At 39.7% G+C, this 18,306-nt stretch overlaps 1 protein-coding gene across 1 annotated transcript; it reads right to left on the reverse strand.

The window, feature by feature from the left end:
* Positions 1-1,363: 1,363 nt before the first annotated feature.
* LOC310808942 (scavenger receptor cysteine-rich domain-containing protein DMBT1-like) lies at positions 1,364-17,611 on the reverse strand (the record flags this gene model as incomplete). Its single annotated transcript, XM_083676039.1, has 10 exons — positions 1,364-1,746; positions 1,836-1,877; positions 2,413-2,730; positions 3,407-3,721; positions 4,249-4,566; positions 5,608-5,922; positions 8,529-8,843; positions 12,381-12,698; positions 17,025-17,342; positions 17,602-17,611. 10 exons carry the CDS (start codon positions 17,609-17,611, stop codon positions 1,364-1,366), a joined length of 2,652 nt encoding a protein of 883 aa, XP_083532165.1.
* Positions 17,612-18,306: the final 695 nt, after the last annotated feature.

Raw genomic sequence — 18,306 nt, forward strand, 5'->3', positions numbered from 1 at the left:
CAGGTCTACAACTCTTACCCTGATGTCCTTTGAATGTTCTTTGGTCTTGCTCATGGTGGTGGAGAGGTTGGAATGGAAGAGATTGATTCTATTGACAGGTGTCTTTTATACCCATAACAAGCAGAGATTAGGAGTACTTTCTTAAAGTGACAGAAGTAATCTGTGTGCCTCATGGGCATATAACCGGTCTGTATGAGCCAGAATTCTTGCTGGTTTGTAGGGGTTAGGGTTAGGGTTACTTATTTCCTTCGATCAAATGCAAATCAATTTATAACTTTATATGTGTATTTTCTGGACTTCTTTGTTGATATTCCGTCTCTATTTGTTAAAATAAAAGTACCATAAAAATTATAGACTGCTCATTTCTTTGTAATCGGGCAAACTAACAAAATCAGCAGGGGATCAAATCATTATTTCCCCCACTGTAACACCTTCATTTTCATTCGCTATTGCTTGAAGTTTGTACAATTTTAATTACATTGGAATCAACTAACTATGAAATTGCATGCTTTGATTTGCAATTGAAACGTTTATTGTACCAATTTACTTTGTGTAACCCTGGCTTTACAGACAAGAAGATGCCAGCTGGGTAACGTATAGGCCATTAAGGACAAGAAACTAATAAGTAATTTCCAATCCAAATAAAAATAATTGAAAATCATACCTCTTTACTTACATGAACTGGTATCCTTACAAATAATGTGTTAATGATAACACTCTGTTTATGTTCATAGTACTTTGTGGTGAAACACCAAAAATTAGGATCACTAACTACAACATCAGTCCTTAAAAACCATGACTTGATGTACTGGTAAACATTGTGATCCATACATATGGTTTCCTTAATATTAACTAACATCCTTATACGTCACTTAACTATGCATTTATTCATATATTTATCAGTACATGCACAAATAAGTAATGCTCTACAGATGCATTACAAATCATTAATTAATGTTAATTAATGCATAAATGAATGCTTATTAATGTATCCTTATTGTAGAGTGTAACTTATAAATGCCTCATGAGCTCAGTTCAACTGTCTTACTCAATCAGAACCCAAAATATAAGCTTGTTTTACTTCATGGTTTATAAACCTTGGAGCAAAACAAGATCAATGGAGTAAAACAAACGTATATTTTGGGAAGCCCGCTTTGTTGTTGTTTATATTACGGATTGCACCTTCAATATATTTATTATATCTTTTTATGTTATACATTTTTCTTCTGGCCCATAGACTACTTTCAAGGTAAGGAATATCAGACTATAAAGATGTGAAATAGTGAATTCCCTTTGATATCCCTTTAACTGATTGCCACATGAATTAAACAGACAAGAGTGCTTAAAACTTCTATTACTATACCTAATGGAACATTCCTGAATATTGAATAACGTCAAGCATCTTCAAATAGACAATATCGATCTTACCAGAGCAGATGACTCCTGCATCTTCATGGTGGCCACAGTTATGGTTCCCCAGCCCACTGTGGCCACACTGCAGCAAAGAGTCTTCTGAGCCAGAACAGGTGAGGTCATCCAGAGAGATGGAACCTGTCCCTTCTCCGAAGTGGGCCATTTCAGACGCCACTAAAGCTGCTCCACATCCCACCTCTCTGCACACCACCTGGGCATCCAGCAGACCCCAGTCATCATCACACACTGTACCCCACTGGCCTGAGTGGAACACCTCCACTCTCCCAGAGCAGTTTGTGGGGCCGTTGACCAGCCGCACTGTGGAAGACCCGTCTATAAAAGACAAGTAGAACTATGAAGACAACATGATGCCGCAGACTTTTCAACAATCTTGGATGACAGATCATGAAGAAAACCCTTACTGTATGTCCACGTAGAGTTTGGTTGAATGTTGTCCACGTGACCTGAGAATACAGAAACACTTAACTTCATAGTTGTTTGAAAATCACACTTGAGTGCCACTGTCATGGCTCAGCGGTAACACACCCAACAATGAAACAACTGTACTCTATCCCTCGAAGGTCTCGTGATTATCACCGTGGTCTGGCAGGCGGCCCTCTCCTCCCTCTAGTCTGTTCCCCTATCTACTTTCCCACTGCCACTGTAAAGAAAACCCTTTCGGTTTGTCGGCGTAACATTTAGTTTAATGTTGTCCAAATGACCTGAGAAAAAAGATACATTGTTAACTTAGGAGTTCTCTTGAAAATCACACTTAATCTTAAATGATTTTTTCACCCACATAGAAAAATGTAGTTCTCTGCAATTCAAGAGCAAGAAAAAAGGCTGGTGTACAACTATTCTACCTTTAGGATAGTGCTATTATTATATCAGGATTTTAACTAGCATTTTGTTATATGCTTTCAAAGAGAGAACTTCAAAGAAACATTACTTCAAGCTCTTTCTGGAATATCAACTTTAGTCAACACAAAATGGATCTACCGGAGCAGATGACTCCTGCATCTTCATCGTGGCCACAGTTATGGTTCCCCAGCCCACTGTGACCACACTGCAGCAAAGAGTCTTCTGAGCCAGAACAGGTGAGGTCATCCAGAGAGATGGAACCTGTCCCTTCTCCGAAGTGGGCCATTTCAGACGCCTCTAAAGCTGCTCCACATCCCAGCTCTCTGCACACCACCTGGGCATCCAGCAGACCCCAGCTATCATCACACACCGTACCCCACTGGCCTGAGTGGAACACCTCCACTCTCCCAGAGCAGTTTGTGGACCCGTTGACCAGCCGCACTGTGGAAGACCCGTCTATAAAAGACAAGTAGAACTATGAAGACAACATGATGCCGCAGACTTTTCAACAATCTTGGATGACAGATCATGAAGAAAACCCTTACTGTATGTCCACGTAGAGTTTGGTTGAATGTTGTCCACATGACCTGAGAATACAGAAACACTTAACTTCATAGTTGTTTGAAAATCACACTTGAGTGGCACTGTCATGGCTCAGCGGTAACACACCCAACAATGAAACAACTGTACTCTATCCCTCGAAGGTCTCGTGATTATCACCGTGGTCTGGCAGGCGGCCCTCTCCTCCCTCTAGTCTGTTCCCCTATCTACTTTCCCACTGCCACTGTAAAGAAAACCCTTACTGTTTGTCGGCGTAACATTTAGTTGAATGTTGTCCAAATGACCTGAGAAAAAAGATACATTGTTAACTTAGGAGTTCTCTTGAAAATCACACTTAATCTTAAATGATTTTTTCACCCACATAGTAAAATTGAGATCTCGGCAATTCAAGAGCAAGAAAAAAGGGTAGTGTACAACTATTCTACCTTTAGGATAGTGCTATTATTATATCAGGATTTTTATCTAGCATTTTGTAGATATGATATATGCTTTCAAAGACAGAACTTTAAAGAAACATTATTTCAAGCTCCTTGTGGAATATCAACTTAAGTCGACACAATATCGATCTTACCAGAGCAGATGACTCCTACATCTTCATGGTGGCCACAGTTATGGTTCCCCAGCCCACTGTGACCACACTGCAGCAAATAGTCTTCTGAGCCAGAACAGGCGAGGTCATCCAGAAAGATGGAACCTGTCCCTTCTCCGAAGTGGGCCGTTTCAGTCACCTCTGAAGCTGCTCCACATCCCAGCTCTCTGCACACCACCTGGGCATCCAGCAGACCCCAGCCATCATCACACACCGTACCCCACTGGCCTGAGTGGAACACCTCCACTCTCCCAGAGCAGTTTGTGGAGCCATTGACCAAGCGGATTGAAGGTCCACCTTTGATAGATGAATAATCATAGATAGTGGGCTTGCTTCAGCACGTCAAACTCATGAAATCCTTCATACTTTTTATGTTATTATTGCTGTCTTAAAAGAATAATAGCTAAAACGTTAGCACTGAACTGCTATACTTCAAACCAACTTGAAAGTTATTGTCTGCAAGTGGGAATTGGCTGGCCCACCATTATGTCTAAACAGTAGAGAAAACGTGACATTGTGCATAGTAAAGGTAACCCAAGAGACAGTTTATCAACACCACAACACTGACAAGGTTAGGTTTATAGCTAAATTGTCTCTCAACGAATTAAATTATTTCTTCACCATGAACTCCAAAATTAAGTTGTTCTCGCAAGTTCAAGAGGAACAAATTCAGATAGCCTATCTTTAGGATAGTGCTATTATGATGGTAGGATTTTAACTAGCATTTTGCAGGTATGCTATATGCCTTCGAAGAGAGAACTATAGACATTTTCTTTCAAGCTCTTTGTGGAATATCAACTTTAGTCAACACAACATGGATCTACCAGAGCAGGTGACTCCTGCATCTTCGTGGTGGCCACAGTTATGGTTCCACAGCCCTCTGTGGCCACACTGCAGCAAAGAGTCTTCTGAGCCAGAACAGGCGAGGTCATCCAGAGAGATGGAACCTGTCCCTTCTCCGAAGTGGGCCATTTCAGACGCCTCTAAAGCTGCTCCACATCCCAGCTCTCTGCACACCACCTGGGCATCCAGCAGACCCCAGTCATCATCACACACCGTACCCCACTGGCCTGAGTGGAACACCTCCACTCTCCCAGAGCAGTTTGTGGGGCCGTTGACCACCCGCACTGTGGAAGAGCCGTCTATAAAAGACAAGTAGAACTATGAACTCATTATGATGCTGCAGATGTTTCATCAACATTGGATGACAAATCATGAAGAAAAAACTTACTGTGTGTCCACGTAGAGTTTGGCTGAATGTTGTCTACATGACCTGAGAACAAAGATACACTGTTACCTTAGCCATTCTATTTAAAATCACACTGATGGCCAAACTATACCAACGCCGTCACGGCACCCAAACGTCTCCATACCGTGAGCCACAGTTTAACAACTCACCAATAAGACATGCTAGACCGCATACAAAAGCAGCATGTTTGCGAAGCTAGGCTCGCTTGAAGCAAGGCTTGCTTGAGGCAGCATAGTTTTAAGCTTCGAGTCTATTTTCCTTGGCAGCAAGAGCATTGCAGAGGGGTAGATGCAGAGAAAAATGCACATAATATGAAACATATATTCACAAATAATCTCAATCATCCTAGAACTAAGTAGGAACATTTTAAAAATCACCCTGCACACATTGAAAGGATCAGTATTGCATTTTAGGCTTGTATTCTAAAAGATAACCAGTGTTGATGCAATTCTTGATGTCATGCAGGTATAGGCTACTTCAAATAAGTGAAACTGCAGATTAGTTAGTTGTTGAGGTTTCAAGAATATAGCCTCCTGTTATGAAGTGTAGTTGAAATTATTTTCAGATAGCTTCTCTTTATGAAATATAGCCTATTTTGTCATCAGATCAATGTTTGTGGCAGCACATCTTGGTTGCAGCACCCTGAAAAATGTGTTAATGGAGCTATGATGGTATGTACCCATTTCGGTGTTGGTGTAATTTCAGCGTTAGAGTTAAGTGATTTGTTTAGAACTCCAAAATTAAGTTATTCTCGCAAGTTCAAGAGGAAGAAATTCAGGTAGTGTAGAACTATTCTACCTTTAGGATAGTGCTATTATTATATCAGGATTTTAACTCGCGTTTAGTTATATGCTTTCAAAGAGAGAACTTTAAAGAAATATTATTTCAAGCTCTTTGTGGAATATCAACTTAGGTCGACACAACATGGATCTACCAGAGCAGGTGACTCCTGCATCTTCATGGTGGCCACAGTTATGGTTCCCCAGCCCACTGTGACCACACTGCAGCAAAGAGTCTTCTGAGCCAGAACAGGCGAGGTCATCCAGAGAGATGGAACCAGTCCCTTCTCCGAAGTGGGCCATTTCAGACGCCACTAAAGCTGCTCCACATCCCAGCTCTCTGCACACCACCTGGGCATCCAGTAGACCCCAGCCATCATCACACACCGTACCCCACTGGCCTGAGTGGAACACCTCCACTCTCCCAGAGCAGTTTGTGGGGCCATCGGCCAAGCGGATTGAAGGTCCACCTTTGATAGATGAATAATCATAATTAGTGGGCTTGCTTCAGCACGTCAAACTCATGAAATCCTTCATACTTTTTATGTTATTATTTGCTGTCTTATTATTTGCTGTCTTATTTAATAGCTAAAACGTTAGCACTGAACTGCTATACTTCAAACCAACTTGAAAGTTATTGTCTGCAAGTGGGAATTGGCTGGCCCACTATTCCAGGTAAACAGTAGAGAAAACGTGACATTGTGCATAGTAAAGGTAACCCAAGAGACAGTTTATCAACACCACAACACTGAGAAGTTTACCTTTATAGATACATTGTTTCTCAACAAATTAAATGATTTGTTCACCATAAACTCCAAAAATGAAGTTGTTCTGGCAAGTTCAAGAGAAAGACATTTGTGTAAAACTATTCTACCTTTAGGATAGTGCTATTATGATATCAGGATTTTAACTAGTATTTTGCAGGTCATCCAGAGAGATGAAACCTGTCCCTTCTCCAAAGTGGGCCATTTGAGACGCCTCTAAAGTTGATCCACATTCAATCTCTTTAGCAGTTTTCTTTAACACTTAGACTTAAATTATGTGTTTACCAAAACACTAAAATGAAGTTATTCTCGCCAGCTCAAGAGGATGAAATTTGAGTAGTGTATAACTACTTGCATTTCACGTTCTCCCTCATCTACCAGGTCAAAGTAGCCCCACACAAGGCTTAGACAAAGCCTGTATATAAAAAACAAAATTTAAATAGATTTTTGAGTCTGGACTTTTCCTAATCGATTATAGGTACATGTACTCGATAACATGTTCACACCCCTATAATGAATATAACATATTGACGGACATTGTAACTACATAGCCTACTGTAAAAAAACAACAACATGCGGTCAAATGTGAAGCGCCAATATAACAAATAAAGCAGAACACACAACTGAAGCAATAATGACATGTAATAAAATAGAATTACACATATTTGCAATAAGGTCTATACACCAGTCATTTGATAAAGTTAAAAGTGGACACAAAATCGCTTCTTCTTTCAGTGGCTATGTGTTTTTTGCAAATGCGTTCGTAAAGACCACAAACAAATTCTGCGGCTCTTATGCTCCAACATGCAAACCACATTCAAAACAAACTCCTGTCTTATAACAAGCAAATGGAGTTACTCACAAAAGTGTTCCAAATGTTGCATTTAGAGCAAATTTATCCATCTCCCTGCATGTGGATATCATGCCCTTATCAGACACACTTACCTGTAGGCTACTGTAGCCTACATAACACACAGGTGGATAACATATGGTGGTTCTAATAGACTGAGAGCAAAATGACAGCTTGAATAAAACAAATGTCATAAGCCTAGGTTTCGAAATACGGATGTGACGAAGGGTGCGCATGTTCTTTGCAGGTTGGGTGCGCGCTGCGCAGGCTTCTATTCACATATAATCGCTTTGATCATGCAAATAATTATAGTCTGTCTGTCTATGTTGCTGATATCACCATTACAGTTGAAATGGGAAAGCCATTCACCACTGTAACGTACATTTCATAAACCCGCGAGACACACACAGACATACAGGAATTTGTTTGTTCCATCCAATATCCACAACATCCAATATCCACATCATTGACATCATTGACTGCCCACTTTCTGTACTGTTATCAACATTACTGGCCTTTACGAAGATACACATGCTGTAGCCTACATACACACACACAGGAGGAGATATCATAGGATGCTCATTGAGAACAAGGTCTAAATAGACAGAAAAACTGTGTTTCGGCTGGGTGCGTGCTAAACGTGCATTGATCTAAGGCTGTATGGTTGAAATTGGTAAGCCAATCTTCACTGCAAGGTCATTTTCGATTCACCATGATGAGGGTAAAAGCTACAGTGCCTTTTGGGACCAGGTGTTAATCTCACTTCAGGACATGACTTGGAGATGTTGGATATCAAAAACGGCTGTGGTAGTCATGAAAATACTTCCAGATTTGTTTCTATGTGTGATTTTGAAATTATAACAATGCTATTGTGTTAAATGTAGGAAAGTCAGGGAAGGAGGAAAGCATGGGTTTCACAACAGCAGAGTTACTTTATTATAGTGTTACATTGTCACATATTATTGTGTCAAACCAGCTAACTAACTTAGGTTAATTTTTGTGAAGATGCATCAAAAATCACTTTCAAGAAAAACCCAAGTGCGGTTGAATATTTTGGGCTCAACTTAATGTAGCAGCAGCTCTATTTGCTGTTGATGAACAAGTAGTTTTGACCATAATGTTGCTTGGCAACCATCATCTCGTTAGGGTTTGTTTTACTTGTGACCAGCACATAAGAAATGTAAACACGGTTGTTTTGATCAACCTTGAATGATAAAGCATAAAGTAAACCCTTACTTTGTCCGTTGTCCACATGACCTTAGGACGAAGATATAAGATAGCATTTAAGATAGCATATAAGCATAGCATTTAAGCACAAATAGGCCAATTCTCACACAGCCAAATACATCGCAATAGCCCAAAACTTCTGGACTGACCCAGCCTGACTAGCAATTCACAATGGCACTAGTGCCTCTAGTGTGTGCAAAAAAACATCCCGGCTTGGATGTGTGACCCCTCTCACCTGCACAGATGACTCCTGCGTCCTCGTAATGCATACAGTTATGTACCCCTGGTTCACTTCCTCTGCAGTTTTGTAGTGATCCCTCTGTGCCCTCACACAGCATGTCATCAAGAATAATTGGTCCTGAGCCCTCTCCAAATCTGGCATCACCCGGAGAACCAAGGGCCACCCCACAACCCAGCTCTCTGCACACCACCTGGGCATCCAGCAGACCCCAGTCATCATCACACACCGTACCCCACTGGCCTGAGTGGAACACCTCCACTCTCCCAGAGCAGCTGGTGGGGCCATCGGCCAAGCGGATTGAAGGTCCACCTTTGATAGATGAATAATCATAGTTAGTGGGCTTGTTTCAGCACGTCAAACTCTTGAAATCCTTCATACTTTTAGATTTTTATTTATTTATTAAAAGAAAAATAACCAAAACTTTACCACTTGAACTGCTAGATACTTCAAATCAACTTTAAAATTACCGTCCAAGTAATTGGCTGACCCACCATTCCGGTAAACAGTGGAGAAAACCTGACATTGTGCATAGTAAAGGTAACCCAAGAGACAGTTTATCAACACCACAACACTGAGAAGTTTAGGTTCATAGCTAAATTGTTTTTCGACGACAGACTCCACTCTGTCAAACATATTTTATTGAATGGTTACTGAGCAGTCAGAAGTGGGTGGGCTGTTAATGTCAAAATGAAATTACTGACAGGTCTTAGTATCAATCGGATATCACAAGTGAGCACGTCCTGTTTTGAAATTCAAAACTTCAAACTAGTTTTTTTGTTTTTTTTACTTTAACAAGCTGCAACATCACGCTTTTCTCATTGTAAACAAAGTGGTGGGCTAGACGATTCCCACTTGCAGACGGTAACTTGTAAACGCGCAGAAGGTGAAAACTCCTATTACATATATAAAGTGTTTTGATACTACTGTACTTTAACTTTTTTAAACTTAAAAGCTTTATGTGTCCTCCCATTTTTGTTAAAATGCCAAAGAACCCTCAGAATTGTGGATGCATTCAGACAAGGTTCACTTTGTTATGTTTATTTTGTTTTGATTCATTTGAAAATCTTTGATTCTTCAGATTTTGTGAAGTGCAGGTTTGTTCCCCTCCACACGCTTGGAGTAACTAGGCTACAACTGGGATGCTTCAGAACATTGAAAGTTGAAAGTGCGTCATTGGTAAATAAAAGTAAAAACAAAAGTGGTAAAAAAAAAAGTGTCAATCAGAGCATCATCAGTGGGGCTTCTACCTAGCCTTTACAGAGCGGAGGTTTGATCAGACCAATGTTGACAATAAATCCAAGTAATTCCTCTGTATGTTTGTCTCGCTGTTTATACAGTGCCTATAGAAAGTCATCATACCCTGTGAAATCTTTACCTTTTGTCACATTACACCCTGGAAATTAAAATAAATCAAATCTAACCTTTTTGAGCTGTATGTACACATTATAACCCTCATCATCAAAGTGAAAATAAACATTTTTTAAATTCTGGACAATTATTAAAAATTAATTAGTGAAATACCTGGTTTGGTTAAGTGATCAGCCCCTTAGAGTATACCATTAAAAACTTGCTCAGGTGCAACCAATCAACTTCCAGATCAAACACCAACCGGACATCAATTGTAGTGGTTTTGATTACTTCAGAATAAAACCAGCTGTTTCTTGAGGATTCCACTACTAGAAGTGCATGGTTCTGCAAAGAATTCACCATGGTTGGAAAAGTACTTTCAAAAGGCCTCCGGGATAAAGTTGTAGGAAGGCACAAGTTAGGTGAAGGCTACAAAAAGATTTCGAAGGCTTTAGCTATCCCTCTGAGTACCGTTCAGAGCATCATTAAGAAGTGGAAGGCGTATGGCACCACCAACACCTTGCCTAGATCAGGCCGTCTGTCCAAACTGGATGACCGAGCCAGGAGGACATTAATCAGAGAAGCTACCAAGAGGCCAACGGCAACTTTGAAGGACTTACAAGTCTTTATGGCTGGGACTGGTCTGTCTGTGCATGTGACAACAATCTCATAAGCTTTACACAAAGCTGGCCTGTATGGCAGGGTAGCAAGAAAGAAGCCTTTTCTGAAAAAGTGCCACAGTCAGTCTCGTTTGTGCTATGTAAAAACACACCTGGAAGATTCTGTTGACATGTGGAAAAAGGTTTTATGGTCAGACGAGACTAAGATTGAACTTTCTGGACTGAACTCCAAGCGCTATGTTTGGCGAAAACCAAACACAGCACACCACCCAAAACACACCATACCTACTGTGAAGCATGGTGGTGGCAACATTATGTTGTGGGGATGTTTCTCTTCAGTGGGGACTGGGCAATTGGTCAGGATTGAAGGGAAAATGGATGCTGCCAAGTACACCCAAATTCTTGAGGACAACCTGTGTCCCTCTGCTAGACAGCTGAAGATGGGCAGGTCATTCACCTTCCAACACGACAACGATCCTAAACATACCGCCAAAAGAACAACGCAGTGGCTGAAGGATAAAAAGGTAAATGTCCTTGAGTGGCCAAGTCAGAGCCCTGACTTAAATCCAATCTGTGGATGGACTTGAAGAGAGCAGTCCATTGCCGCTCACCACGGAATTTGACTGAACTCGAACAATTCTGCAAGGAAGAATGGGCAAATATTCTTCAATCTAGGTGTGCAAAGCTAGTAGAGACATATCCAAACAGATTGATGGCTGTAATTGCAGCAAAAGGTGGCTCTACAAAATCAGGGGACTGATCACTTTTCCAACCCTGTTATTCTTGTTTTTCATTTTTTTAAATACATTTTCAGAACTGTCGCCTTTTTTTTCATTAGTTTGATGTTGTATGGCTAAATTTGTACATAAAGCTGGAAAAATATATATATTAATGGGTTTTGATTTCAGGCTGTACGACAAATATAGTAACTATTTCAAAGGGGTATGATGACTTTCTATAGGCACTGTAAGTGAGCTGTGAGTGAGAATCTTAACTGAAAAATGGGTTCAGTTTAGTGTGGTATGTTATTGCTAGACAAAGCATCCATTGCTTTAATTGTTTGGAAAAGAACAGATTCCTCTCTCGGTTCACAACTACCAGTATCGAATTGTGCTTTCTGCAAAAGCGCTGGAACTGCCTCCTTAGGTGGACTCAGCTCAGTTTGTTTTGATCAAATTCGAAGTTAAAAATACTCTTAAACTAAAAGAACCGCGCTGAAGTAAAAACAAATCTTGTAGTCGCCCTTAAGGAGCCCACAGACCGCAAGTGAAAGTGGCGGAGCAGTGTCTCCTGGAGATGTTCTATGACTGCCACACTGATTGTTTCAAATGGAAGCCCCACACACCATAACAGACCACAGCCGACATGTCGCCCTGGGACAAATTTCACTCCAAGTCTATTTTAATTCTGTGTCGCTTAAGCTGACATAAATGCCATTAAACCAACATTTTGAGCACAGACATAGAAGAAATGTTGAGATGTGGAAATGTTGGAGATATACTATAGAAATGTCTGAATAGCTAGCTCACAGTTAGTGCACATTGATTTAAGATTATAAAAACAGTCACAGTGAGAAATGTCCATATATTTCTGATGGCATTTATTTCAAAATTAATTTGTGTGCCGTGCCCAGCGTGCCCCACTTGTTGTTTTCTGGCGGCTTTAGAATCTAAATACCAGGAGAACACAGTCTGAGGCTGATGAGAGTAGATAGTGTTGTAGATACATATTCATATACTTACTATGGTAAGATGCTGCAGAACATTTGAAGAACATGAAAAAGGAGGAAGGGGAGGGTTAGGGTTTCACAATATAGTTACATTTGAATAAGCCTGATCTCATCATTTTCTCAAGTGATGCAGCAAAGTCACTAGCTCACCTGAGCAGACCACACCTGCATCCTCACGATGCATGCAGTTGTGCTGACCTACACGGTCAGAGCGGCAGTGGAAGAGGGAGTCCTCTGTGCCAATGCAGCCCATGTTGTCCAGCAGAATGGGAATACCAACTCCACTTCCAAACCAAGCCTCTCGAGGAGCATCCACCGCTCTCCCGCAGCCCAGGTGTCTGCAGACAACCTCGGCGTCCCTCAGGTCCCAGTCATCATCACATACTGTACCCCATTGCCCATCATGGAACACCTCCACCCTACCGGTGCAATTGTCAGGACCGTTCACCAGTCTAATCAGTGGACCATCTGGGATCATTGGAGAGAAGAGGACATCTAGTGTGCTGGTATGTACAATGTACTAGTCTAAAGGCTGGATTCCTAAGAATTGTATGATAAAGTGGAACAAAATATGGTATAATTTAGAATGTTTGCTTGGTTTGAATCATACCATGAATCCCCATGGGCATTTTAGAAAAAACAACATTGTATTAACATTGGATTTTGATTATATGTTGGTCATGATGGAAAATGGCATGGTGCAGCATTGTCTAAATCCAAACATTGTATAAACATATGTAAAATGATGTTGATTTACTGTCTTGTGCCAACTATCGAGAGACAATGGCAAATAACTGGGACAACGTTAAAATGAAACATCGCACAGTAGAATGTGGTAACACATCATACAATGTTGGTTTATGGTTGTCATTTGATGGTCATCATCCAATGTTGCTACATTGTCTATCATGGGTTGAAAATGAAAGTTTTCTTAACATTGGCAGTTGACGGTCAGCATCAGATCATCTCACAGTTGAAAAGAATCATTTTCTATTGTTTCCTATTCCCGTAAATACAGGTTTTCTAAAGATCATCATCTGCCGGTCATCACACAACATTGTGACAAGATTGCATGTGGACTGCAAAGGAACGTTTTCTAGATGTCATTATACTGACAGTCATGTTTCAACTTTGTAACAAGGTTGCCCATTGATTCCTAGCTAAAGGGTAGTTTAAAAAATACATTTCGTGACATTAATAGAACTTGAATGCTTTACTTAATACTAACATAAGCGATATGAGTACTTTCTCCATGCACTACGATTTAATAAACACTGTTCTTAATGATGGTTGGGATTTCAACCCACATCCTTTTGGTTTGTATTACATCTGTTCACAATGCCATTAGTACTGCTGTAAGAGTAACAACTGAGTACAGATTGTGCACCAGAGCAATTAGAAACTTAGGGAAGTAGTTGTGAGGTTGTAAAGACATTCTGCAACACAGAGAATAGTTGGACATGTTCAACATGTTGTCATTTTGTTGTCTTTTCAGCATGGTCAGAACTGTATACCCTTTACTACAATCTCATTTGAAATAAATATTTTCGTTCTAGTTCTATTTTTTTTAACCTCATGTGCATGGAGCGTTACATTATCCCATTATTTATATCGGCTATGTATCATGTTAATATTTTACACTTCTTAACATATGTGAGCCTAATGGAGGTTATAATCTATGTTTCTGGACTCGGAAATGAAAAAAATAATATGGAATATGGAATAGTAATATGTCTTTATTATAAAACGGAAAATATTTAACAAAAAAATATATAATGTTAGATTTAGACTGTTAGGAGACATGCTGTGGTGAGTGATCAAGTTAAGTGTGACACTTATTTGGTTTGAACTATCAAACCAAATAACGTACAGGTTGATATGACATGAAGATGTTAATGCTGTGTATACGGCTTCAGACTGGGTGATAGATAAAGGATAAGACACTACAAAAGCTGATGTAAAACTCAGTTCTTGGTTCAGACCACGCAGCTGGACCCACAGTATGGACTTGCTCTGCTGCCTGATATACAAGTAAAAAATTCCTTAAACACAGTTATTTTCTTACATATAATATACTTACATATAATATTTACATACACATTTTTGTAATGGGTGAGTAACATGAACAAGGTTAAATAAGGTATACTCATACATTTTCATCACACTTTGAGAATTAAGAAATCCTCAGTATGTTACGAGGGTGTAATTTGAAATCTGCACTGATCTGATGGGGCACAAAGTAAGGCAACGCAACGTCTTACAAGAGTTTATAAGTTTGAATCCCAAGTGAGGACACATCAAAAAGTAAGTACTGTAAATTCAAATGTAATCCTGATTGTAAAAAATGCCATCATATCAATGACACAATAGCTCAGATAAGTGAAATACAGGGGGAGGGAAACTAGAACAGGCAATATTTAACCCTAACGATTATTTTCAACTGTGAGATGGTCTAATGCTCAACTACAAATGTTAAGAAAACGTTCATTTTCAACCCATGTGCATTCAAAATGTAGCATCGTTAGATGATGAGCATCAAATCACCACCTTAAGTCAACATTGAAAAATAACCATCATATAAAAACGTTTAATAGACTGTTAATTCCAACCAACATGTGACTAACCAACAACTATCAAAAAACAATGTCAATCCAACATTGTCAAAGTTACTGCTCCAGTGTTTGCATTTTGACGTTTAAAAACCATTCAAAAACAATACTCTCACAACCGTTGTACAAGTCAGTTCGGTTAGTTAGTTGCACAACTGTGACACAATATTAAATGCCCATGGGGATTCAAATACTATTTGTATAGAACACCAACACTACAGAAGTAATGAAGGACAAAGGGTGACATGGTTCTTTGATGTAAGATGCTGTATTTGTTAATCAAACTGTATAAAAATGCATTATTGTAGACTTTATATTAATATTAAGTTGCCCTATACCTGTGTTGGAAGGCTGTAATTACTCTTGTAAGAACATTACATTCAAATGCTAACATTAAAATAACAATTCACCGATGGTCACCACCATTCAACAGCAAGTTATAAGTGATCTTTGTTGTCTAAATAGCCTTTTGGAAATAGCCTTTTGTTGGACCAGGAAGTAATATGTCTGAAAGATTAAATCTGACAACGTCGATAGTGCTTTACATTAGTAAATGGGCAATTCCGTGGTAACAGAATGACTGTTAGGACTCGATTTTTCACTTTCAAGTTTAACAAACCTCTGTGCACAAGGACTACTTCTGACAATTCCTTCAGAAAATGTAAAAACTACTTCAAGAACAGTGTAGATTCAAAGTTTGGTAACGGAATGCCCATGAAATCTCCCATGTTTTGCCAAACCTCTGTTAAATATCTGCTCCAAATTAAGAAAAAAATATGTCTGCAGAAAGAGTGGGGTGGTAGCTATCATATGATACCTAGAGTTTGGAAATTGGAAGCCGTTTTCATATGCCCACATGTTCGTAAGGGGATCTGGACTGTATTTTGAGGTAATAAATCTGTGAAATGTCCCTTTAAGTACATGTTCTGTAGTTATGAGTGATTACAGTTCATGACAGGTGAAGAGGCAACTTAATGTAAAGTCTTATGTACATTGACTATCACAAGCTCAATAAAGTGGAAGGGAAAAAGTGACATGATAATGATCTTACCGTTCAGCTGTGCTTGTTCTTGAGCTTGAACAGGGTATGGAAATAGAGTGCGTGATTGGTCTGAGGGAGAGAGAGAGAGAGAAATGGAAGCATTGGACCGGCTGTCAAGTGGCAAACATAGGTTATGAAAGGGCCAAATATACGCTGGTAAAGTCGATCATCACTGGAGACACCCAAACAAACGTTCAGTGCTGCAAAACTGACATGAAAATGGTCATATTTGGCTGTCAAACTTGATCCCACTGTACTAGTGTTCATTATTTCACTTTCCTCATCATCCCAGAAATGGAGACAGTGTGAAAAACACACTGGAACACAAGTACAGGTTAGAAAATGTATTTAAAGAAAAATATTTTCAGCTATATTAGTGAGTGATCACGTTAGCAAGGTTACTTGCCCACATGTCTCAAATATCAAATAAAAATGTTTAAAAAAAATCCTATGGAGCTTCCAATACAGACTTGCTACGTTTGTCTCCAGACAGCATTGTAGTTATGACATTCTTTGATTATGATGCAATCACTTTACCTGTGTATTAAATAAGAAATATCATAAAGAAACCTTAGCACTAAGGTAACATGAATGGGGGGGTATAGTGTGTAACCTTAGCTGGGATTGAACCATGGACCACTTACAAAGTGAGCGTACAATCCAGCGGGCTAATATAACCAATTCCTTTAGCAGTGATTGTAGTAAACTGCTAAGCCTAATGTTGTTACACTACACCCTCTATTCGGGAAGCGCTTCATATATTCTTGCTCGCCTTACGGGACACACTTCCAGCAGTCATGGAGCCATCCCACTTCTGACACAGATTAGCAAACAGGCAGTATTGCATGTGATTTTAGCTGGAATTGAACCAGGGACCTCCAGCTGACAAAGTGAGTGCACTATCCACAGATGACCACAGTGATTAGATGACCGTAGTACACTGTCAAGACTAGGGTAGTTACAATACATATTGATTGAAACTGCACACATCGTTGTGTGAGTACTTTTGAGTACTAGATTCACTAAATATGTACTTTTGAGTGCAAAGTTTCTCTATGTTTTGAGCATGACACAAGCACCCTCAGCTAATTTTGGATTGTTTTGGATTGTAATTTAAAGGAACTGGTTAAAACACTAGCTTACCTGAATGACCCACACATATGACTGCTGCATCCTCAAAGTGTGCACAGTTGTGGTAGCCCAGTCCATGGGAGTCACACCCAAGCAGTGACTCTTCATTTCCTGAACAGCGCACATCATCCAGCCAGATCTCCCCCCTGCCCGGGCCAAAGTGGGCCTGATCCGGGGCCTCTAGGGCTGCCCCACATCCCAGCTGTCTGCACACCACCCGGGCAGCTAGCAGGTCCCAGTCATCATCACACACTGTACCCCACTGGCCTTCATGGTACACCTCCACTCTGCCAGAGCAGCTGTTTGGACCGTCCTCTAAACGTACATCGACTATGAAAGTTAAAAAGAGACACTGGTTACATTTTCTTCAGTGAAGCCATTATAATCACCTTAGTCTGCATTAGTCATGAAATCTTATTCTGTACAATACTCGTTAATAAGGTTAGTGATCGTTAATAATGAATAATGGTTAATGATTTTAAAATGAATTATGAATCTTTATAACTATTACTTTAAATGTGTATAAGCAAGCTACTAACAGTTGATAGGACTAATTAACTACATATAAGCTTGTTGTAAATACTAATACCTTTGTTCATGATCAATAACTATTTTACAAATCATTGGTTAAGTCTTTTGCATTAGTAAATCTAGTGGTCACATTGCTTACCATATTTGTGTTCATTTAAGAAATGTTTGTTACGGTTTGCAAATTATATCTCAATAGCTCAATGATAAGCAAACAACACAATCGTGGGAGAAATTATTTTTTTGTATGGTGTAAAAATAAAGTATAGTCTATAATGTCCGATGGAAATAATTAATTTAGTCTGTACAGTATATAGTTTTTTCACTGAGAGTGCACATTTACTCGATTGTTATTTATTACCTATTATACATGATTAACCTATGTATTTCTCATACAGTACCATAATATCCCATAATAGATACCATAATATCATTGTTAGCATTGACTTGCTGACTCCCTCCAGTCAGGTGACTCGCACCTCTAATCCCATTAAGACTGTCTCTGTGCCCCACAATAAGCATGACACATTTAAACCATTAGCCTATCAAATCCCTGCCTGTCATGGTTCCATCTGACCAGCGGAGGGGAGCAGAGACTGCACAAGAGACTAATTGACACACAGGTGTTTTAGATCCTGGCTTGTTAAGACTTTTATTGAAAGAGGTGTGTTTTCCGTTGACTCTTTGCAGAACCTTGGATTGTTTGCCATGTGCTCTAGTCTCCTTAGTAGATCCCTCTCTAAGACTATTTTTTTTCAAGTGTTCC

Source organism: Argentina silus (genome assembly GCF_951799395.1).
Source record: "Argentina silus genome assembly, chromosome: 8".
Taxonomy (NCBI): domain Eukaryota; kingdom Metazoa; phylum Chordata; class Actinopteri; order Argentiniformes; family Argentinidae; genus Argentina; species Argentina silus.